The following is a 24,641-nucleotide window of genomic DNA, read 5'->3' as shown; positions in this document are numbered from 1 at the left end:
GGGCCGATCACCTGAGGTCAGACCAGCTTGGCCAACATGGCGAAACCCTGTCTCTACTAAAAATACAAAAATTCGCTGGGCGTGGTGGCACACACCTGTAGTCCCAGCTACTCGGGAGGCCGAGGCAGAAGAATTGCTTAAATCTGGGAGATGGAGGTTGCAGTGAGCCGAGATCATGCCACGGCACTCCAGCCTGGGTGAAAGAGCAAGACTCCGTCTCAAACAAAACAAAACAAAACAAAACAAACAAACAAAAAACACGAACAAGGTGCCACAGCCACTGGCAGAACATGAAGGCATAGAAAGAACAGGGACAAAGCTCCCCAGATTAAAACCCACAGGGCAATGAAAGCAGTGTAATAAATCAGGCTCCTGAACAGCAGGGAAATAAGCGGTAAGTCTTATTCCATCACCTACATGATGGAATGTCACACAGTATGCACTGTGTTTCTGAAGAATATTTAATGATAAGCAAGAAATATTTACAACATGTCAGGTAAAAAAAAAAAAAAAAAAAAAAAACAAACCCTAGAAATCAAAATCATGTTATCAGTCTATGCCACTGGTAAAAAGCAGACGAGTTTGGGCGAAGTAGCTCATGCCCATAATTCCACCCAGCACTCTGGGAGGCCAAGGTGGGACGATTGTTTGAGCCCAGGAGTTCAAAACCAGCTTGGGCAACAAGGCAAGACCCTGTCTCTACAAAAAATACAAAACTGGCCCGGTGTGGGGTGCACACCTGCAGTCCTAGCTACTCCGGAGGCTGAAGTGGGAGGATTGCTCAAGCTCAGGAGTTGGAGGCTGCAGTGAGCTACAATAGTGCCACTGCCCTGCAGCCTGGGTGACAGGGTGAGACCCTATCTCATAAAAGAAAGCACTATATAGATCAGAGGTCCCCAGTCCCTGGGCCACATCTGTGGCCTGTTAGGAAGTGGGCCGCACAGCAGGAGATGCGCTGCAGGAGGGAAGCTTCGTCTGTATTTACAGCTGCTCCGCATTGCTGTCATGACTGCTTGAGCTCTGCCTCCTGTCGGATCAGCACCAGCATTAGATTCTCATAGGAGCGCAAACCCTACTGTGAACTGCGCATGTGAGGGATCTAGGCTGCACACTCCTTATGAGAATCTAATGCCTGATGATCTGTCACTGTCTCCCATCACCCCCAGATGGGACTGTGTAGTTGCAGAAAAACAAGCTCAGGGCTCCCACTGATTCTACTTGATGGTGAGTTGTAGAATTATTTCATTATATATTACCAAGTCACAATAATAAAGTGCACAATAAATAGAACGTGCTTGAATCATCCTGGACCGTGCCCCCCACCACACTGGTCCGTGGAAAAACTGTCTTTCACAAAACCGGTCCCTGTTGCCAACAAGGTTGGGGACAGCTGTGTTAGATGATTTTGCCTAACTGTACGCTAATTAACGTGGGTGTTCTAAGCACGCTTAAAATAGGTGAGGCTAAGCTATGACATTTAGGTTAGGTGCGCTAAACGCATTTTAGACTTAAGGTATTTACAAGTTACGACGGGTTTAGGGGGACATAATGCCATTGTAAGGAACAATCTGTATAGAAAAAAAGACTATGGAAATAGGCCAAAATGTTAACAATGATCATCTTTGCTGTGGGATTATGAGTGATGATCTGCTTCCTTTAAAAAAATCTTTGAGAATTTTCTAAATTTTGTATAGTAAACATGTACGGCTTTTGTACTTAAAAATAATGTCATGGGCCAGGCGCGGTAGCTCACGCCTGTAATCCCAGCACTTTGGGAGGCCGAGGCAGGCGGATCACTTGAGATCAGGAGTTCAAGACCAGCCTGGCCAACATGATAAAACCCCATCTCTACAAAAAATACACACACACACACACACACACACAGCCGGAAGTGGTGGTGCACACTTGTAGTCCCAGGTACTCGGGTGGCCGAGGCCAGAGAATCGCTTGAACCCAAGAGGCAGAAGTTGCAGTGAGCTGAGACCACACCACTGCACCCCAGCCTGGGCAACAGAGTAAGCCTCTGTCTCAAAAATAAAATAAAATAAAAAATAAAAAGGAAAATAATGTCATGTAAAAGGAAACAGCCTATAATTCCAGCTACTTGGGTGGCTGAGGTGGGAAGATTGCTTGAACCCAGGAGGTGGAGGTTGTAGTGAGCCAAGATCCAATCACCGCATTCCAGGATGGTTGATAGAGTGAGACCTTGTCTCAAAAAAATAAATAAAATAAAATAAAATAAAAACAGCAGGACTGGCTGAGACTGCATGACAAAAATTTTTAAAAAATTTATATACATTCATAAACATGTTTATATACATGGACACATGTATAGTGCCTGTTCATTTTTTTTTTTTTTTTTTTGAGATGGAGTTTTGCTCTTGTCACCCAGGCTGGAGTGGAGTGGTGCGATCTCAGGAGTATCCCAAGGGAAGGATGGTTCTCCTTTCTGCCAGCCCTCCTGCGTCTCTTCACAAGGTCCCTGGGTGGAACCGGGCAGCGTGAGGCAAGTCACTTTCTCCTTTGCCACTTCTGAAGCAAATAAGACGTGCTATGTCACTGAGATTTGCGTGGCCAAGGCCCTCCCAGCGGCGGCCAGGGACTCCCCGTGGTGAGTCAGAACCTCATAGCTTTAAGGAATTTTACTGGGGGCAGAAGGTGGCGTGAATGTTCCAGGCTGGGCCTCCATCCTAACTCTTCACTGTTGAAGCACTTGAAGGCTGGGTGGTGCCTGCTTTCTGCTTAGGAGCCAACAGCATCCTGAGTTTACCTTTCCAGAGCGCAAATGTCCTCACTGGGCAGGCTGCAGGCTGAACGCTACAGAGGCCGTTCAGCTCTGCGGTAACCCTGACCCACTCATCATCACAGGGAAGGCTCAAGAGTTCCTGCAGAGCCACGATTTGCTAAGCCTGTGGTGTACAGAGTGTGGAATAAAGTCCCTCTTTTGAGGTAGTTTTCAGTCAACACTTAAAAAATGGGGCCAGACACGGTGGCTTACGCCTGTAATCCCAGCACTTTAGAAGGCCGAGGTGGGCAGATCACCTGAGGTCAGGAGATCGAGACCAGCCTGGCCAACATGGCGATACCCCGTCTCTACTAAAAATACGAAAATTAGCTGGGCATGGTGCCCTGTGCCTGTAGTCCCAGATACTTGGGAGGCTGAGACATAAAAATCGCTTGAACCCTGGAGGCGGAGGCTGCAGTGAGCTGAGATCATGCCACTGCACTCCAGCCTGGGCAACAGAGGGAGACTCTGTCTCAAAAAAAAAAAAAAAAAAAAAGAAAATTTCTACTAACCAATTTTACAATATATCGGCATTAACTATAGTCACTGTCTAATACATCTCTCAAACTTATTCCTCCTGTTTACCTATAAATATGTATCATTTAACCAACCTCTCCTCACCCCCTGGTAACTACCATTCTTCTTAACTTTTATGTGATCAACCTTTTACATGAGTGAGATCTTGTGGTATTCGTCTTTCTGTGCTTGGTGCATTTCACTTAATGTAACACCCCCCAGATGAATCCATGTTGTTGTTGCAAATGGCAGGATTTCCTTTTGTAAGGCTCCATCGTATTCCGCTGTGGATCTACACCACATTTTCTTCATCCATTCATCTGAAGCTGGGCGCATAGGTCACTTCCCCACATAGGCTGCTGTGTGAATAGTGCTGTGATAAATGTGTGAGTGCAGGCATGCCTGCAACACAGCCATTTCCTTTCTTTGGATAAATACCCAGCAGTGACATTGCTGGATTGCAGCCTGCATTTGGCACTGCTATGAAGGCTGCAGAAACGTCCGTTATCCGCCCTGACCCCCACAATTCTGGGATGCAGGAAGGGGTGTGTCATGACACCCCCATTTCACAGATCACCATATGTGCTACGATCTATACACTGTATTCACTCAACCGTCCGTTACCCATTTCCTTCACATATACACTGTGAAATCCCTAGGCTTACCTTAACAGTGAATCAGAAAAACTTTAAGGATCTCTTAAATAGGTAAAATCTGTAGGAATGCACGCCAAACCCAGGTGACAGTCTGTGAATAATGATTTTCTCTACCCTCTCAAAGGATGCTGGATGAATATGATTGCTTTATTGGCCAGGCGCGGTGGCTCATGCCTGTAATCCTACACTTTGGGAGGCCGAGATGCGTGGATCACTTGAGCTCAGGAGTTCGAGACCAGCTTAGGTAAAATGGTGAAACCCCGTCTCTACTAAAAATACAAAAATTATCCAGGTGTGGTGGTACCCACCTGTGACACCAGCTACTTGGGTGGCTGAGGTGGGAAAATCGTTTCAAACCAGGAGGTGGAGGTTATAGTGAGCCAAGATCGCATCACTGTACTCCAGCCTGGGTGACAGAGTGAGACCCTGTCTCAAAATAAACAAATAAAAGCAGTAGGACTGGTTGCGAGACTGTATGATAATTTTTTTTTTTTTTTGAGACAGAGTCTCGCTCTGTCACCCAGGCTGGAGTGCAGTGGCGCAATCTCGGCTCACTGCAAGCTCTGCCTCCCAGGTTCACGCCATTCCTGCCTCAGCCTCCCGAGTAGCTGGGACTATAAGCGCGCGCCACCACACCCGGCTCATTTTTTGTATTTTTAGTAGAGACGGGGTTTCACCATGTTAGCCAGGATGGTCTCGATCTCCTGACCTCGTGATTCGCCCGCCTCGGCCTCCCAAAGTGCTGGGATTATAGGCGTGAGCCACCGTGCCCGGCCGATAAAAATTTTTAAAAAACTGATTGCATGTTTATATTCACAAACATGTTTATATAAATGGACACATGCACAGTGCCTGGTTTTATTTTTTTATTTTTTTATTTTTGAGACAGAGTCTCACTCTATTGCCCAGGCTGGAGTGCAGTGGCACCATCTCGGCTCACTGCAACCTCTATCTCCTAAGTTCAAGCAATTATCCTACCTTAACCTCCCATGTAGCTGGGATTACAGGCATGCGCCACCACACCCGGCTAATTTTTGTATTTTTAGTAGAGACGGGGTTTCACCATGTTGGCTGGTCTGGTCTTGAACTTCTGACCTCAGGTGATCCACCCGTCTCGGCCTCCCAGAGTTCTGGGATTACAGGTGTGAGCCACCGTGCCCAGCTGCCTCTCTATTTATGTGTACGTGTTTTTGCGTACAGAGGGTGTGAGCCTGTGTGTGTGCATGTGATGTCTGTAAGCCCCCTCCCACCCTGTCTTTACTCTATCGTTCCAGCACCTGACACCACACCTACCACGGTAAAGCAGGCCTTCCCTAAACATCAATGAAGGAGAGGAGTAAAGTTTGGCAATTCTCACTGATGCTTTGCAATAGGCATGTCTATTACATGTCAATTACAATTCCTAGCCATGTCTGGGGTCCACAGACCAGGCAAAGAATCTTCAGCGCTCAGAGGAATTTCTACCTGGACTTGGAACTACGAAGCCACCCCCTTGTTTTTGTCTAGTCCCCAGCCTGAGGAGACACCAGGTCATGGTTGTACTATTCAGAGGGGGCCAAGACAGCTGGTGTTAATACAAAAGACAAGGAAAATCCTTCAGGGCTCACCCAGGCATCAATTTTTAGGTGTGGAGCAAAATACTTGTACAGAGATGAAAAAAATCCAAAGAATTCTACAAAATCCACAAGCGCTTTTGGAGATAAGACACAGGAAGGAAAAAAAAAAAAGGCCATTGGTTTTTCCCTGCAAGTCTGATTTAGTGCTCTCTAAGGTTTAAGGGACAGGAGGTTCTTTATTCAAGTCCATACTCTGAAAACCATAAAAGTGGCTGCTTCTCTATTTTTAGGGAAATTAATCCAACCAGGGTAATTACAGCAACTCGTACTGGAAACTGATGACTCATCAAAAAGACAGGAAATAGAAAATTTTACATTCTTAAAGGTATAGCAGACAGATTCTATTTTCAGTATGCTTAAGTTGTCCCTTTCAAATTCAATCAGGGGATGCAATATTTGTCTAAATATGATGGTCAAGACAGTTGGGTGATTCTCAGGTTTAGTCAACCGGGCTCTACCTGGCCCCAGTTCCGTGAGTCTTTCATGCAGAATTATTGTTCAAAAAGGGAAAAATCAATCTGCTATGGTAAATACAACAGGGGCTTGTGAGGCTGGGAAAGGCTGAACCCCCCAGGAACGCCTGCCTTCACCTGGCTAGCCCTCACCTTTGCTGCTTGATTACAAAGCTGGCACCAGAAAGGGGCTTTGAAGACCACCATGGTCTCAAGCAAAGAGCAGTGGAATTTGAGCCTAAAGGACCAGGTCCGGGGCCTGACTGCGTGTTCCTGGGACTGCTTCCTCATCCATGCAATGAGCACAATAAAAGCTGCCCCAACGACTTCAGGAAAGGGCAAGCAAGATAACACTCAGGAAATCATTGTGAAATAGTCCAGAAGAGTACGTAAACAAAGTATCCATCCCAGCTGCTCATGCCTGTCATCCGAACACTTCAGGAGGCCAAGGCGGGCAGATCACTTGAGTCTGGGAGTTCGAGACCAGCCTGGCCAACATGGCGAAACATCGTCTCTACTAAAAATAAAAAAATTAGCTGGGTGTGGTGGCAGATGCCTGCAATTCCAGTTACTTGGGAGACTGAGGCAGGAGAATCGCTTGAACCCGGGAGGCGGAGGATGCAGTAAGCCAAGATCGTGCCACTGCACTCCAGCCTGGGCAATAGAGTAAGACTCAGTCTCAAAAAGAAACAATAAAAAAACAAAACAAAACAAAAAACAAAAAAACAAAAATTAGCCAGGCATGGTGGCACAAGCCTGTAATCCCAGCTCCTCCAGCAGCCGAGGCAGAAGAATCACTTGAACCCAGGAGGTGGAGGTTGCAGTGAGCCATGATCGCACCACTGCACTCCAGCCTGAATAACTGAGAGAGACTCTGTCTCAAAAAAATGAAAAATAAAATAAAGTATCCATCCCATCCACATTCGCCATGCAGAGAGTTGTGTCCTGAACTGCTGGTATGCTCCTCCCCTCCTTTAAAAAATTATTATTATTATTGTTAGATATGGGCTCTCGTTCTGTCACCCAGTCTGGAGTAGAGTGATGCAATCATAGCTTACTACAGGCTGGAATTTCCAGGCTCAAGCGAACCTTCCAACTCAGCCTCCCAAGTAAATGGAACTAAAGGCACACCACCATGCCCAGCTAATTTTTGTATTTTTTGGTAGAGGTGGGGTCTCACTATGTTGCCCAGGCTGGTCTTGAACCCTTGGGCTCAAGTGATCCTCCCACCTCAGTCTCCCAGAGTGCTGGGATGACAGGCGTGAGCCACCGTGCCCAGCCTCCTCCCCTTTTCAAATTCTGTCTTATGTCCTCTTTTGGGACCTGGAGTTCTCTATCCCTCCAAAGAAGTGTAGAGGCTCCCCAATGCTGAGTTAGCTACGGGAAAGTTTTCTGCTATTTCAGAGCACGTTGTATTTTGTGATAAAGTGCTGGTTATATACACATTATAAAGAAAATACTCTAAAATTAACCCAAGTGAAGTTCCTCGTAAATGTCTCTTTTGTAACCGTACTATGTAAGTATGTGTATATACAATGTCGTTCTTTGAAAAAAGCATATAGGCTAGGAATACAACATGAGTAACCTTAAGAAATATGAATTTTACTGGCAGGAAAGGTTTGGGAGGTGCAAATTCTCCTAAGACTAATGTTAGCTATAAAAAATGTAGTATTTCAGTGTGATTCAATATTTTCTTTCATCAAGGCTCAGTGCCTCGGCCCACGAGTGGGGAGGAATGCAAGAAGCTGACTGTGTGTATTGCAGCTGGAACTCCTTTTCCAATCCAGATTCATGGGGACAGGGCATAGGATCGTGGACTTCAGCAAAAATGGGAATTCCTGCAATTCTGCCCGGAACACTAGCCGCTTGGCTGGGAGGGCGACATTCCTGCTGGAGGGTGCAGTAGCAACCCAAACCCAAGATCAAGTAAGTGAACAGCTGCAGGAGACGGATGCAGGAACTTGGGACAGTGAGGGATGCCCAGGCCTCTCTCTGGGCCGGCTGCTGCTGCGTGATTCCAGGGATCTGCCACCTCCACGGCCATCCATCCCAAGGAATTGTTTAGATGTTAAAATCCACACCATGTTCCTTTGCTAGAGTCTCCAAGGTTAAGACTATTAGGGTGGTAAATCTCCATTTGCTAAGAGAAGCGGGAAGATCTGTACACAGGGTGACCATCTGAGAAGGAGCTATGTTTTTAACTAAACAAGAAAGAATGTCAGGCATATGCCTGTAATCCCAGCACTTTATGAGGCTAAGGCGGGAGGATCACCTGAGGCCAGGAGTTTGAGACCACTCTGGGCAACACAGTGAGACCCTGACACTAAAAAAAATTTCAAAAAAGAAAAAAAGGGCAGAAATAATTCATTTATTTAACCCAGAAATGGTTATAATCGGAAACCTTGCAATCCTCTTACACAACAACTGTTTTGGCAAAGCCCCCATGTTCCAACAAATATTAAACTGTGCTTGCCATTTGTCTAAGGAATCTTGCATTAATAAACATGAAGAAGAACACTTTTACCTCCCACTCTCAACGACAGGACAAAACAAAGACCAGCTGTATTCATCAATGGGCCCTTGTTCTGCACATAAAGGCTAATTACATTTTGCTTCAAGCCTACACATGGAAAACTTTACTGCCGTTGTCTCTGCCACAGTCAGCCCGTGCTGTCCCAGCTGACGCATGGCGATGACTGCTCACGATAAACTGGGGTCTCAGAGCAGCCTCGGTGCCACAGACCTGCGGGCTTCTCTCCAAAACAGGGGAGAGGGATGGGTACCCTGTGACATCTCCCCAAGACAGACAGGCAACATGGGCCCAGTCCATCGTGGTGATGCGGTGAAGGTCAATTTCCTCCAAGGCCGTTAATTTCAGAAACGCCTACCACGCCCTGCTCTGAGCTTGCTGGGAATAGCTTCTATCTGTTGACAGCTTGGCCTCAGACTCTCACCATGCCAGGTGCTGTACACACATATCCCATTCCTCTTCAAAACCACCCAGCATGCCAGGTGCAGTGGCTCACGCCTGTAATCCCAGCACTTTGGGAGGCTAAGGCAGGCAGATCATGAGGTCAGGAGATCAAGACCATCCTGGCTAACATGGTGAAACCCCGTCTCTACTAAAAATACAAAAATTAGCTGGATGTGGTGGTGCACACCTGTAATCCCAGCTACTTGGGAGGCTGAGGCAGGAGAATCGCTTGAACCCAGGAGGCGGAGGTTGTAGTGAGCCGAGATTGCACCACGGCACTCCAGCCTAGACGACAGAGCAAGATTCCATCTCAAAACAAAACAAAACAACAACAACAACAACAACAAAAACCACCCAGTGACTTGACTTCTGGTATGCCCATTATACAGGTCAGAAAGGGAGGTGGACAGCTCATAGCTCATTCAGGGTCTTGCAGAGAACTGGCAGTGGACCCTAGTGAATCACTCCCAAGTCAGTCTTTCTCCAAAACCCATCTTCCTTCATGCCTCTCCAGTTCCCGTCAACAAATATTTAAGAATCCCTCCTTTTTTTTTTTAGACAGGGTCTTGCTCTGTCACCCAAGTCGCAGTGCAGTGGTATAATCTAGGCTCACTACAGCCTCGACCTCCTGGGCTCAAGCAATCCTCCCACTTCAGCCCCATATGTAGCCGGGACTACAGTTAGGAGCTACTATGCTGGGATAATTTTTGTATTTTTTGTAGAGACGGGGTTTCGTCATGTTGCCCAGGCTGATCTTGAACTCCTGGGCTCAAGTGAGCCGCCCGCCTCAGCCTCCCAAAGTGCTGGGGTTACAGGTGTGAGCCACCGTGCCTGGCCCTAAGAATCCCTCCTTCAAAAGAGGGAAAATAAATTGTTTTTGAAATGCTGTAAGACCATATGTGAAAAGATTTGCCCCCAAGGGGCTTATATTCACAAACATGAATAAAAACGTGTCTGGTCTAATAAAATATGTGTAGGTTGGACTTGAAGCAGATGGAATAGTGACAAATCTGTCCTGGAAAATAAAAGGGGAGGGAAAGGCAGTGGGGGAGGTCTCAGAATGAGCCCATGGCCTCCAAAGTTAAAAGAAAGTAGCCAAGATCCAATTCTCTCAGGCCATTCTCTGCATTTTTGGGGGATGACTTACTCCGGGAACTATTACAGTACGTGGTTAGTCCTAGGCTGCCTTTGTCAGTGTCCAGACCGTTTCTGATGTGGGAAATGCCCTGCCAGCCTGTGCCCATCCTGCCACAGGCAAATCGTTCAAAACCTCTGGCAGGTCCTCCCCAAGACAGGCTTCACCAGCCTTGCATCTTCACAAACCTCTGCAAACCCTGACTTGACTCATCTTCCAATCCCGAATCCCATACACCCTCTTTAGGAAGGCTTGCTTGACAGTTCTTTCCCTGCGCTCCCCTGGTGCCAGGGATGTACTATGCCCTTCCCCAGCTGCCCTGGCTGGTGGGAGGAGAGAGGGGACCAGGTAAGGGGTTCCTGGCGCTGCCCTGGGTCCCTCTCCCCTCCCCAAGGCCACGGCTCCCCTCGAGGGGACCCTCACCTTCAGGCTCTAGCTACCTTTCCCCCCTCTGGCTCATTCAAACCCAGGCGTGGAAACTCTGCCGGTACTACGAGCCTAGGAACTGCATCTCTGCAAATAGGCCCAATACTGACCGTTTTTTTTTTGTGATGGAGTCTGGCTCTGTAGTCCAGGCTGGGGTGCAGTGGTGCTATCTCGGCTCATTGCAATCTCTGCCTCCCGAGTTCAAGCGATTCTCCTGCCTCAGCCACCTCAGTAGCTGGGGTTACAGGTGCACGCCACCATACCCAGCTGATTTTTATATTTTTAGTAGAGACGGGGTTTTGCCATGTTGGCCAGGCTGGTCTCGAACACCTGACCTTAGGTGATCCACCTGCCTCGGCCTCCCAAAGTGCTGGGATTACAGGCGTGAGCCACTGCACCCTGCCAAACTCTTTTCTGACAATCCCAATGGGAGTGCCCTGCCTGCCACCTGCAGGCTCCCTGTCTGACCTGCTGACAGTCAGCGCCCCGTCCCCTTGATTGCAGCACTGGGCATGCTGGATTGCAATGGCCTGTCTCCCCATGGAGCCATAAAAGTCTCAGAATTTGCACAGGGCGAGGCACAGAGGAAGCCTCTGTGAACATCTGTTGAATCAATGAATGAATCTATTATCTCTGAGCCGTGCCTATCATGTAACCGAGTGAATCTCTTTCCCTTCGTGCACACCACACCCCTCGGCCTGGCTCACCACCGGGGAGCCAAGAATGTTTCTTACTTCAGAGGGCAGGTGGGGCGCACCCCAAGAGAGCCATTGACCTCTCAGCTACAGTCCTGAGACAGGGCTAATTTTTACGTGAAGGACAATCAGCCCCTGACATGTTTTTTAAAACTAAAAAAATGTTTTAAAAAATTTTTTAGGGGCAGGGTCTTGCTCTGTTGCCCAGCCTGGAGTGCAGTGGTACGATCACAGCTCACTGCAGCCTCAACTCCTGGGTTCACGTGATCCTCCCACCTCAGGCTCCCAAGTAGCTGGGACTACAGGTGCACACCACCATGCCCGGTGAAATATACTAATTTTTAAAAATCAGATTTCATGAGAAAAACAACTTACTCAGTGCAAGTAAGTAAGTTGCTTAATCAGGTCCAAGCAGAAGTAATTGAGAGAAGACTAGCTGATCTAGTGGTGATGTTTTAGTCTTTGTAAGTTTCATACTCATGATCAGAATCCGTTCTGACCACTAGGCTGGGAAGCTGCGCTCTCGAGTTCTCGGGCTACTAAACGACCCAGAGCAAAGGGCCAAGAACCCCATATAGCATCCTGAAAGCAACAGACCCAGCAGCACCTCAAAGCCCAAGGTCACGTGAGATGGGGCAGAGGGACAGTAAGTGCCAGCACCCCATACAGAGCTGGAGCCTGGCAGGACAGCGGCGCCATTCAGAAGCACCCATCTTCTTGCCGATGCCCACGGAGGCACTGTGTGAGCTGAGTGCAGGGACCTTTGTTACTGGAACAGGGAAACCCGAGAGACATGGCAGTAAGCACGCATGTGTGTTTCAATGGAAGATGGGAAGAGCGTTCCAGAACAGGAAAAAGGGGTTCAAACTCTAGCCTGGCATTGCCCCCCGGGAATTTGGTAGAGGAGGCCATGGCTAGGAGCAATTTCTGCCATTTCTTCATCTTTTCATGATTTATGTCAATTATTATTTCTTCCTTGCTGGTGTCCTGCATGAAAGATGGGCTGGTAAAAAGTACACTTGTAGTGGACACCTCTAATTTCCTTTGGACAAGAGCTGGGTAGGAACTTGGCCTTTTGTGACTCTGCCTGCCCAAATCTGTGTCTATCCGTATATCCACACCTAGCGTTGTTAGGTGTGACATGACCCCTACGCCTGCGTGGGAATGTGCTTATTCTGGGGCAGGCCTTCCTAAAGGGCCCTGGGAGAAATGAAGAACTGTGGCCCAGGGAAAAAGACATGTGATTTACCCAGACTCAACTCCACACAAAAAATGTCCCATGTGTCACATCTTATATAAACTAACTCCCAAATTTTCATGGCAGAAGGCATAGCAGTGACCAGCCATCACGACAAAGAAGGAAGTTTGTTGGAAGGATTACCCAGTGAGTGCTAGAACGTGCATTGAACCGACGCGAGTAACTCATGGGAAAGACACTGTGTCCCTGCAGCAGCATGGAGGTCAAGAACCTTCTCGATCCTGCCCTACTCAAGCAAAATCAGGTGAGAAATGCGTTCAGATAAGGGAGGCCAAGCAGAGAGACTTACTTTGCAGTAGTTTCTTCATCGTATTTGGTTTTCAGGTCAAATAATTCTGTTCGAGTTTTTTCCAGGGCTGAAAGGCAAAGAATTACTAACTATTTAAATGAAATTTTAAAAGAATGCATACACAGGTAATCTATTCTCATTTCAAAAGAGGCAAAGATTTCTGTGAAGAGCAAGGTGCATGGAAAAATAAAGATTAAAGAAACACAAAAGAGGCCAAGATGATGAAAATATAAAAAATGGAATAGGAAATCCCCTTTCATTTCTGCCTCATCTAATCCCAAGCACCTACAAAGACAGAACCAATGTTAATAGTTTCCTCCCTCCCTCCCTTCCTTTCTTCTTTCCCACTCTCCCTTCCTTCTTTCTTTCCCTTCCATTCTTAAGAGACAAGTTTTCTCACTCTGTCACCCAGGCTGGAGTACAATGGCACAATCACAGCTTACTGCATCCTTGAACTCCTGGGCTCAAGCCACCCTCTTGCCTCAGCCTCCCAAGTAGCTGGGACTACCGGTGCAAGCCACTACGCTTGGCTAATATTTTAAAACACTGTTGTAGAGACAGGGTTTTGCTGTGTTGCCCAGGCTGGTCTGGAACTCCTGGCCTGAAGTCATCCTCCCATCTTGGCCTCCCAAAGGGCTGGGATTACAGGTGTGGCCCACTGTACCTGGATGATTTCATGTTTTAAGGTGTATTTTATTATTTCTGGCTGGGTGAGGTGGCTCACACTTTGGGAGGCTGAGACGGGCAGATCACCTGAGGTCAGGAGTTTGAGACCAGCCTGGCCAACATGGCGAAACTCTGTCTCTACTAAAAATACAAAAATTAGCCAAGCGTGGTGGCACATAGCCTGTAATCCCAGCTACTTGGGAGGATAAGGCAGGAGAATCGCTTGAACCCTGGAGATGCAGGTTGCAGTGAGCCGAGATCATGCCACTGCACTCCAGGCCTGGGTGACAGAGCGAGACTCATTTCAAAAAAGTATAACAAAATAAAAGAAAGTGTATTTTATATTAAGAAAAAATTTTCCATACATAATTGCATGTATATATGTGTGTGTATATATCTTTTTTAATTTTCTACTCCCATAAATGGGACGGTATGAATATTTCTTGAGACTAGCCCTTTTTCCTGGGCAGTATGGTATGGGAGTCCTTCCACACGTGGACGCAGGCAGTGGCAATAACCTTCAGTTCTCTCATCAGGATACCTGGAAGTGAAGCTGCTGGCTGAACAGGTTGGGCACTGGAGCTTTACATAAATGCCACCCAGCTGGCCTCCCAAGAGGCTCCTTCCATGCCCATCCATTCCATAAGTGCCACTTCACCCTCACCAACACTGGATGTTTCAATAATTTTTGACAAGTCTTTGTCAGGCCAGAATTGCTATATTGTTTTTAAAGGCCAGGTGCAGTAGCCCACACCTGTGATCCCCCAGCATTTTGGGACGCTGAAGTGGGAGGATCACTGGAGGCCAGAACTTCAAGACCAGCCTGGGCAACACAGTGAGACTCCATGTCCATAAAAGAAATAATGAAAAAAAAAAATTAGCCACGTGTGGTGGTGTGTGCCTGCAGTCCCAGCTACTTGGGAGGCTGAGGCAGGAGGATCACTTCAGCCCAGGAGTTTGAGGCTGCAATCAGCTATGATTGTATCACTGCTCGCTCTCCAACCTGAGCAACAGAGAGAGACCATGTCTCTAAAACGAAATAAAAAATTAGGCCAGGTGCAGTGGCTCACGTCTGTAATCCTAGCACTTTGGGAGGCCGAGGCAGGTGGATCACTTGAGGTCAGGAGTTCGAGACCAGCCTGGCCAACATGGCAAAACCTCGTAAAAATACAAAAATTAGCCGGGCATGGTGGTGTGCACCAGTAATGCCAGCTACTCGGGAGGCTGAGGCAGGAAAATCACTTGAACCTGGGGCAGGAGAATCACTTGAACCCGGCGGGCAGAGGTTGCAGTGAGCCGAGATCGTGCCACTTCACCCCAGCCTGGGCAACAGAGCGAGACTCTGTCTCAAAAATAAATAAATAAATAATTAAAAAATGCTGTCAGTCTGACAGGCAAAACAGTCTTTCACTAATTGAATCTGCATCTCCCCAGCTGTAAAAAAAACTTTGCATTTTTTCATATGTGTAGTTTCCATTTGCATTTCTTCTGTGAACTGACTGTTCATATCCCTTGCTTATTGTTCGACTGCACTGCTTCTCTCCTTTAACGGACTGATTGGCAGCCTTTACATTTTTTAATTATCCATTTGTCAAATTTGTTGTGATTATCTTCTCCCACTCTCGTCATTTGTGTTTTAAGTTGAATTATGACTTCTGATGTCTGTCTACATTTAAATAATCTGCTCAGTTCTGGGTCATCAAAAAAAATAATAAAAATTTAAAAATACATTTAAATGAAATACATAGTGATGCTTCTCTTTCAGAAATAAAAAAGAAAGGCTGGGTGTGGTGGCTCACTTGAACTCAGGAGATTGAGACCGGACTGGCCAATGTGGTGAAACCTCATCTCTACTAAAAATACAAAAATTAGGCGGGTATTATGGCGGGCATCTGTAATCCGAGCTACTGGGGAGGCTGAGGTGGGAGGATGGCTTGAGCCCACGGAGGTTAAGGTTGCAGTGACCTGAGATCACACCAATGCCACCCCAGCCTGGGTGACAGAGCAAGACCCTGTCTCAAAAAAACAAAAACAAAACAAAACAAAACAAAACAAGAAATAGAGAGAGGGATGGGCGCGGTGGCTCACGCCTGTAATCCCAGCACTTTGGGAGGCTGAGGCGGGCGGATCATGAGGTCAAGAGATCGAGAACATCCTGGCTAACATGATGAAACCTCGTCTCTACTAAAAATACAAAAAATTAGCCGGGCGTGGTGGTGGGCGCCTGTAGTCCCAGCTACTCAGGAGGCTGAGGCAAGAGAACGGCATTAACTCAGGACGTGGGGCTTGCAGTGAGCCAAGATCGCGCCACTGCACTCCAGCCTGGGCAACAGAGCGAGACTCCGTCTCAAAAAAAAAAAAAAAAAAAAAAAAAACAAAAAAAGAGAGCAAGAGAAAGAAGTTTAAAGATACTGTAAAAACTTGAGCATAACCTTTTTTGGTGGCTTTTAAATTTTAAAGGTCTGAAATTACTGTTCTCCTTAACTTCACTTAGGGTAGAAGTGAGTTTTTTTTTTTTTCTATTATTGTTCCAAATGAAATGTCAGTCCTTGACAGTTTGGTGATTTAGACGTGTTTGTTGGAAAAAGAGCAGGAAGCAAGGATGGCGTGTGGAAGGGATGAAAATGGAATTGAGATCCTCCCACCTCTACATTAACAACTCAAAGTCAGTGAGGAATGAGGCGCAGCAGCTGGCGGGCGTGCTGCGGAATTCTTCAGCGTGGGCTCCTGGCAGCTCCCACGGCCCGAAGAGCAACAGGTATCCGCGGGGACCGGGGCGGTCAGGGGGCTGACCCAACTCTCCCCCTGGGTCCTCCCCACATCCATGGTACTAGGAACGAGAGTATCAAACCTGTTTGTAGGCTCTGAACCTTATGCTCAGCTTCCTCCAGCTTTGAGGTGGTGGACATCTGTGTCTCCTGCAGCTTTCTGCAAAGGAAGAGGATGAAGCCAAATTGGTCATCTCCTTTACCAACTGAAATGCACGTGTGCCTCTCGGCTGAGCTCAGCTCCCTCCCTGCGCTCAGCTGGCGGCAGGCGCGCCACGGGGTATCGCCGGCAACGACACGTGTGCCGTGGGCCCCGCTCCCGCAGCTTCCACACCCCAACTTTGTAACTGCGTGTCACATCACGGCAAGTGTGCAACCCGTGGGGCTTGATGGGTGGTAATTGGCGTAGAAGGTTATCCTAAATGTAATTTGTTCTTGAAATGCCAGATCTTAAAAAGAAAAAAAAAAAATCATCATCACGCACTCATTGTTTTCTGAAGTTAGCCCAAGAAGAATGATCCATTTACATTCTGCTGACACAATGAAGGAGTTTGTTGGAATAAAGGATGCACTAAATAGATGTGGCAGCTGTTCTGTCTCTGTTATAATGGAATGCAAACGCAACTGCAATACCTAATGGGGACATTGTGAATGCTCGCAACTGCATTCCACAGATTCAGATTTCCCAGGATCTCTAAGTGAATTCCCTGGTCGATAAATAGCATTCCTTCCTCTTAATCTGGGGGGAAAAAAATAAAAAACCTCCAAAAATAAGTTTATTATTTTTATATCATATGAATATAACATATGCTCTCATAATAATAAACTGGGAATACAGAAAAGTAGAAATGACATAGTTTACAAAGTCACCCCAATTCTTATCACCTCTAGAAAAGCACTGCTAATATTTTCATGTATTTCAATTATGGACACTCAGGGATGTAATCAAATACGACAAGAGCATGGAAAGTGGAAGATTCTTACTAACCCTTGGCTCATTTCCGCTCCTCAGATAGACTTCATTTGTATTTTTCTAAAATGTTTCTGCATGTGCAGAAATACAACATCATATGTAACAGGCTAAAGTGTAATATGAACAAATATGTAACATACTGTAGCAAAATACGAATATGTAACTATGATATGTAACAGCCTAGAGTCTAATTAATATAAGCAAACACATAACACACTATAGCATAATAGAAATTAATGCATAACAAATGATAGTGTACTATGAACTAATATGTAATAAGCTATAGTGTAATATGAACTAAATACGTAACATGCTATAGTGTAATATAAACTACTAAGTAACACGTTATAGGGTAATATGAACTAATACATAACACACTAGAGCGTAATATGAACGAATGTGTAACACACTAGAGCGTAATGTGAACTAACATGTAACAAGCTATAGTGTAATACAAACTAATATGTAACATGCTATAGCATAATATGAATTAATATGTAACATACTATAGTGGAATGTGAACTAATGTAAAATACTACGGCGTAACATGAACTAATATGTAACATGCTATAGCATAATGTGAATATGTAACACACTATAGCACAATATAAATTAATATGTCACAGTACAGCAAAATATGAATGAATGTAATATACTATAGCACAGTATGAACTAATATGTAGCATACTATAGTGTAATAATGAAGTAATGTAATATACTATAGTGTAATATGAATATGAAATAGGCTAGTGAAAAAGAAGTGTTTAATATACTACAGTACAATATAATCTCCCTGCCTTGTTCTTTTAATACAAAGGTGATCACAACATGCACCACATTCTGGGTTTCTTTATTCACTTCTCTCCGTATTTTGGAAATGTTCTATTCCAGCAAACACAGTTCTTCCTCATTCTTATTAAATAATTAACTTAAGCCTCTGTGGACACTCAGATTGTTTCTAGGTTTCTTTCTGCTGAACAGTCCCTCAATGATCATCGTGGAGATATTGTTGTATAATTTTGAGAGTGAATCTGTTGGATGAAATGCTAACAGAGGAATTACAATGGCTAAAGGGTATCTGCAATTTTTTCTTTCTTTTTTTCTTTTTTGGAGACAGGGTCTTGTTCTGTCACCCAGGCTGGAGAGCAGTGGCATGATCTCGGCTCACTGCAACATCTGCTCCTGGGTTCAAGCAATTCTCATACCTTAGCCTCCCAAGAAGCTGGGATTACAGGTGTGCACCACCAAGTCTGGTTGTTTTTTGTAGTTTTAGTAGAGAAGGGGTTTCACCATGTTGTCCAGGCTGGTCTCGAACTCCTGGCCTCAAGTGATCTGCCTGCCTTAGCCTCCCAAAGTGCTGAAATTGCAGGCATGAGCCACCTCGCCTGGCCAGTTTTCTTGTTTTGATAGATAGTGAAAAACTTCCCAACAAAAAACTTTCACCAATTTAAACTCCCACCAACAATATGTAAGTGTGTTTTCGTATACTCTGCCAACACAAGATAAAATCAAATTTAAATTTTTACTGCTGAGTAAAGCTATGTTATTTCTCTTTGTATGAAATGCCTACTTATCTCCTTTGCCTATTTTTGTAGAGCGGATTTTGTTCTTATTAATTTAGAAGACCTCTTTGTATATAAAGAAAATTAGCCTTTTGTCTTACATGGTACAAATATTTCTTCCTAGTTTGTTGATGCTTTTAAAATGTTATTATTTGTTTTTGAGAATCTGTTTTAAGTTTTAAATAGTCATATTAATAAAAACAAATATGCACCCCAGTTTTCTTCCAGTATGTTTGTGACAATAAAAAATTATAATATTTAAATCCTAGATCCATCAACAATTTTTTGGTATAAAGAATGACGTCTGTAATCCCAGCACTTTGGGAAGCTAAGGTGGGCAGGTCACTTGTGGTCAGGAGTTCAAGACCAGCCTGGCCAACATGGTGAAATCCTGTCTCTACTAAAAATATAAAAATTAGCTGGGTGTGATGTTGGGCACCTATAACCCCAGCTATTTGGGAGGCTGAAGCAGGAGAACTGCTTGAACCCAGGAGGTGGAGGTTGCAGTGAGCTGAGATCGTGTCACTGCACTGCAGCCTAGGTGACAGAGTGAGACTTTGTCTCAAAACACACACACACACACACACACACACACACAAAATGAATGAAGTAAATTCTAGCTTCAGCCCTTCCCTCTAAGAATCAGTTATCGTATATTTTAATATAGCTAATCCCTTTACCTAATTTGAAGTGTCAAGAGCTGGGCACAGTGACTTATGTCTGTAATCCTAGCACTTCGGGAGGTGAGGTGGGCGGATAACCTGAGGTCAGGAGTTCAAAACCAGCCTGAGCAACATGGTGAAACCCTGTCTCTACTAAAAAATTAGCCAGGCTTGGTGGCACACGCCTGTAATCCCAGCTACTCAGGAGGCTGAAGCAGGAGAATCACTTCAACCTGGAGCGGAGGGTTGCTGAGATTGTGAGACTGCATTCCAGCCTGTGTGACAGAGCAAGACTCCGTCTCAAAAAACAAGAAAAGTCAACTGAATAATATTTAATTCCTGTATGTGTTTATTTCCACATTGTGGTAATGCATGAGTTTGCTGTAGGAAGATGTACAATCATACTGCACTGTAAATAATTTTGTATGGTGCATGCTTTGACTTCATATTATATTAGGTACGTTTCTCACATTACTATGAATTCTCCATAACTATTATTAATATTTTAATGGTGACATAACATCCCAGTTAGGGATGGTCCCTTCTTTTTACTAACCCATTTCCCCACGGCAGGGCACTGAGATTGCTTGCGTTTTCCCCCTTGGTCACTCACTGGTGAGGAGTGCTTTCCTAAAAGGCATTTACTTAGGACCAAATCCATATCAACGGGGTCAAGGGTCTGCCCATCTGTCCGAGCCTTGACTCTGTGATGCGCACTCCTTTCCTAGAGTCTGTGCCCTGTCGCACTCCCCCAGGGACGATGGATGTGGCCTCCACCTGCAGGGTTGGGCGTGGCCCCAAGGGACTGGCCTTGGTCTGGCAGCCAGGGCTCCAGGTGGCCACAATGGAGCAGACGGGAAGGCCAGGGCTGCAGAGGTGGGCAGGTGCCAGTCTGGAGTTGCAAAGTCCCACCTCTGGCCCTGATTAGCTGCAAAAGCTGTAGGAGGTACCTCACCCACGACCTGCTTTCTCCCTCTATGAAAAGAGATGGTCTATGTTACAGATCCATCCTGGGCAATTAGTGAGAGAATGTACTGAAAGCCTACGGCCAAGTTCTGATGCAGGGAGGGCCCTGGGTGGGCGGAAGCTGGCAGTTCTCTTTTATTTCTTTTTTATTTGGAGACAGAGTTTTGCTCTTGTTGCCCAGGCTGGAATGCAATGGCGTGATCTTGGCTTACTGCAAACCTTCGCCTCCCGGGTTCAAGCAATTCTCCTGCCTCAGCCTCCCGAGTAGCTGGGATTACAGGCATGGGCCACCACGCCCGGCTTATTTTGCATTTTTTCAGTAGAGATGGGGTTTCACCATGTTGGTCAGGCTGGTCTTGAACTCCTGACCTCAAGTGATCCACCCACCTCACCCTCCCAAAGTGCTGGGATTACAGGTGTGAGCCACCGCGCCCAGCCTCTTTTCTTTTTTTTTTTTCTTTTTTCTTTTTTTTTTTGAGACAAGGTCTCGCTCTGTTACCCATGTTGGATTGCAGTGGCCTGATCATAGCTCACTGCAGCCTGGAACTCCTGACCTCAAGTAATCCTCCTGCCTCAGCCTCCCGAGTAGCTGGGACTATAAGCACATGCTGACATGCATGGCTCATTCATTCATTCATTCATTCATGCCACAGAGATGGCATATCTCTATATTGCCCAGGCTGGTCTCGAACTCCTGAGTTCAAGGGATCCTCCTGCCTCAGCCTCCCAAAGTGCTGGGATTACAGATGTGAGCCACTGTGCCCAGCCAGTTTTCTTTTTGAATGAAGTCAGCTTAATGGCACTCCTCAGAGGCCTTCATGATGCTGCAGGGCAGGCGAGCCCCAAAGGAGGGCTTAGCTGGCAAAGGCTCTGGGCTTCAGCCAGGAGGGAATTCAAAGGCGAGCTGGTGGTAGGGCTGAAGAAGGCAGCTTTATGGAGGTGGCAGCGTTACAGCTCTGTGACTGGTCTCGTGAGGTAGGACTGCCCCATAGGCCATGTGCTGCCAGTAGTAGCTGAGGACAGTTGTGTAGTCATATTTGTACCTACTTTTAATTACCGGTAGATTAAGGGGCAGTTTATACAGAAATTTCTAGGGAATGGGTAGTAACTTTTGGGCTGTGAGATCATTGCTGTGGAAAGGGGTGGTAACTCCTGGGTGTTACCATGGCAATGGTAAACTGATGTGGCACACTGGTGGGCAGTTTTACAATGATGTTGTTACAGAGCCCACCTTATAAAAGTTCACCAAGGGCTGGGTGTGGTGGCTTACGCCTGTAATCCCAGCATTTTGGGAGGCCGAGGTGGGCAGATCACAAGGTCAAGAGATCGAGACCATCCTGGCCAACAAAGTGAAACCCCGTCTCTATTAAAAATACAAAAATTAGCTGGGCGTGGTAGCGTGCACACCTGTAGTCCCAGCTTCTCGGGAGGCTGAGGCAGGAGAATCACTTGAACCCAGGAGGCAGAGGTTGCAGTGAGCTGAGATTGCGCCATTGCACTCCGGCCTGGGCAACGAGAGTGAAACTCTTAAAAAAAAAAAAACAAAAAACGATCTATATGGTTGGGATCCGTAAGCTCAATAGTCCTTATTGTTGTTACAAGGAATCTAACTTTCATTAACTCATCACGCTAGGGGAAAACCAGCTCATTGTTTGTGGGAAACGTTTTTGGTAATGTAAGTCATTAGAAATCTAAAACTCACATCAGTTACACAGGGCATTAATATATTTTACTAACTCCCTGATATGTGAGGTAATGAAAGAGGCAATACCAAAAAACCCACCGAGATTGTGTGTGTGCGCGTGTGTGTAATATTAAATATCACATCAGAGAGTGAGTGTGTGTGTGTGTGTGTGTGTGTAATATTAAATATCAATTCGCTTGAGAAGGCAGAAAGAGTTTAGCACTAGCCCAGGGCTTGTCCCCAGATGACACACACTGGGAAATGGGCTTTCCTCTGTGGTCTCAGCCCAGGTCCAGCTGCCGGGTGCCACCTTGCTAACGACTCATGCCTTGAGCTTCACCTCTGCACCTACACGGCTTGGATACTCTCGGGCTCACTGGCTGCCTGACACCATCCACTGACTGGGAAAGACAGATGCATTTTGCTCAAGGAAACCTCACAAATGTAGAATATCTTTTTTTGGAGACAGAGTCTCACTCTGTTGCCCAGGCTGGAGTGCAGGGGCGCGATCTCGGCTGACTGCAACCTCTGCCTCCTGGGTTCAAGTGAGTCTCTTGCCTCAGCCTAAGTAGCTGGGATTACAGATGCGCACCACCACACCCGGCTAATTTTTTTTTGTATTTTTTAGTAGAGACAGGGTTTCACCATGTTGGTCAGGCTGGTCTCGAACTCCTGACCTCATGATCCACCTACCTCGGCCTCCCAAAGTGTTGAGATTACAGGCGTGAGCCACCGCACTCGGCCAGAATATCATTTTTCAAACATTTTGCCCCTTATAGATTTGGGGTTACAACCTGGGCTTATTTTGCAGATCCATTTATCAACATGTCTTGTGATGTGAAGTTCGGGGGCAAATGCTATGTCAGTCTGTGTGTGCCTGGAAGCCACGCTCACCTCTCCTTTTCTGCAAAGTCATTCTGTAACTTCTGTTCCTTCTCAAGAGCTATGGTTTCGGCTTGGTTCTTCAGTGTCTGTTCATATTCTCGGATTTTCTCTTTAAGTGCTTTTATCGTAACCTCTGCAGAAAAGGAAAAAAAAAAAAACCTACAGTAAGAGAAGCACACAATTCCATATGGCTATAGGTACAAGGCTCTCATAACCTGGTAGGATCGGTGTGTTTTAAACCTTAGCTCTTCAACTCTGACACAAAATCAATGGTTACGAGTCCCTTTGGAGACCTTTTACTCCCTAAATGTTAAATTGAACTTTAAACGTTTAGGCTGAGGAGGATCAATGGATTTTGCTGAAAAGAAGAGCTTTGGTTCCTGTAGTACCAGTCAAAGAAAAAAAAGGGTGGGGGGAGATGGAAATCAATGGTAAAATATCATACTATCTTATTGATGAGTCTTAAATTAGTCCTGTAACTGAGGGACGATTAATAAAGTTTTAGGTGGGTTTAAGTACTTTCTCAGAAAAAAAATAGTTCATAATGGTGTGTGCATTTTGGAAGAAGCAATCGAAGTGGAGTCAAGAAAGTCTACGGTACCCCATTCTCTATGATGTGATGTTTCACACTGCATGCCTGTATCAAAACGTCTCATGTAGCCTATAAATATAGACACCTACTATGTACCCACACAAATTACAAATAAATAAATAAAAAGATGAAAGTCTACAGGCCAAGCACAGTGGCTCACATCTGTAATCCCAGAACTTTAGGAGGCCAAGGTGAGAGGATCCCTTGAGCCCAGGAGTTTGACACCAACCCTAGAAACATAGCGAGTCCCGCCTCTACAAAAAGGGCAAGAATTAGCTGGACGTGGTAGCGCACACCTGCAGTGCCAGCTTAGGGACTTGGGAGGCTGAGGTGGAGGGATGTCTTGAACCCAGAAGTTTGAAGCTGCAGTGAGCTATGATTGCGCCACTGTACTCCAACCTGGGTGACAGAGTAAGAGTGAGTGAGTGAGAGAGAGAGAGAGAGAGAGAAACAGAGAGAAACAGCAAAAGAAAGAGACGGAGACAGAAAAGGAAGGAAGGAAGCAAGCAAGCAGGCCTGGCCTCGCAGCTCTGCTGGTTCACAAGTGACAAGAAACATGTGGTGCTAGGTGGATAAAGCATGGAGGGACTGGGCTGGAAGGGACCCACCCTGGAGTGCCCTCCACTCTGGTGGTCATGGGCTGTATGTGCAGAGCAGAGGGTGCTGTATGTAGCCTAGGGGAAGATGCTCCGGTGACTGGCATGTGGCCTGGAGGAGTCCTAGAGTGACGTGTGAGCACCAGGGATGTGGGGCAGCGAGGGGCCCCATGGGAGGCAGGGCTGTCTTGGGAAAGCGCAGGCCCAGGCGGCTCTGGTGAGTGGCTCCCGTACCACCAACTGCAAGTTCACAGACATCACCTCAACTGCCCAAATGGGGAACATCAAAGCAGATTTGATGAATGGAACAGACCTGTGGGTGGCTCTGGGGCAGGACAACTCCATCTGCACCCTCCTCCAGATATGCTTATGCCACTCCGCATGCTGGATGCCTTGTGTGTGGGTGGCTCTGGGGCAGGACAACTCCACCTGCGCCCTCCTCCAGATACGCCTATGCCACTCCGCATGCTGGATGCTTTGTGGAG

General features: G+C 46.2%; 1 protein-coding gene across 15 annotated transcripts in view; it reads right to left on the bottom strand.

Moving 5' to 3' along the window:
* The window catches only part of CUX1 (cut like homeobox 1), a 464,969-nt gene that overhangs the window by 153,952 nt on the left and 286,376 nt on the right, over positions 1-24,641 (bottom strand). For all 15 annotated transcript variants that reach the window (XM_063668185.1, XM_054496503.2, XM_054496501.2 and 12 more), the window contains exons 6-8: positions 22,978-23,101; positions 16,320-16,396; positions 12,803-12,869 (exon numbers count right to left, since the gene is read on the bottom strand). In XM_063668185.1, the coding sequence (XP_063524255.1) occupies positions 12,803-12,869; positions 16,320-16,396; positions 22,978-23,101 (268 nt within the window). The remainder of the gene's footprint in view (positions 1-12,802; positions 12,870-16,319; positions 16,397-22,977; positions 23,102-24,641) is intronic.

Source organism: Pongo pygmaeus, chromosome 6, assembly GCF_028885625.2.
Source record: "Pongo pygmaeus isolate AG05252 chromosome 6, NHGRI_mPonPyg2-v2.0_pri, whole genome shotgun sequence".
In the NCBI taxonomy this organism is placed as follows: domain Eukaryota; kingdom Metazoa; phylum Chordata; class Mammalia; order Primates; family Hominidae; genus Pongo; species Pongo pygmaeus.
The sequence above is the reverse complement of the archived record's forward strand: the minus strand, read 5'-3'. Positions and strand labels throughout refer to the sequence as shown.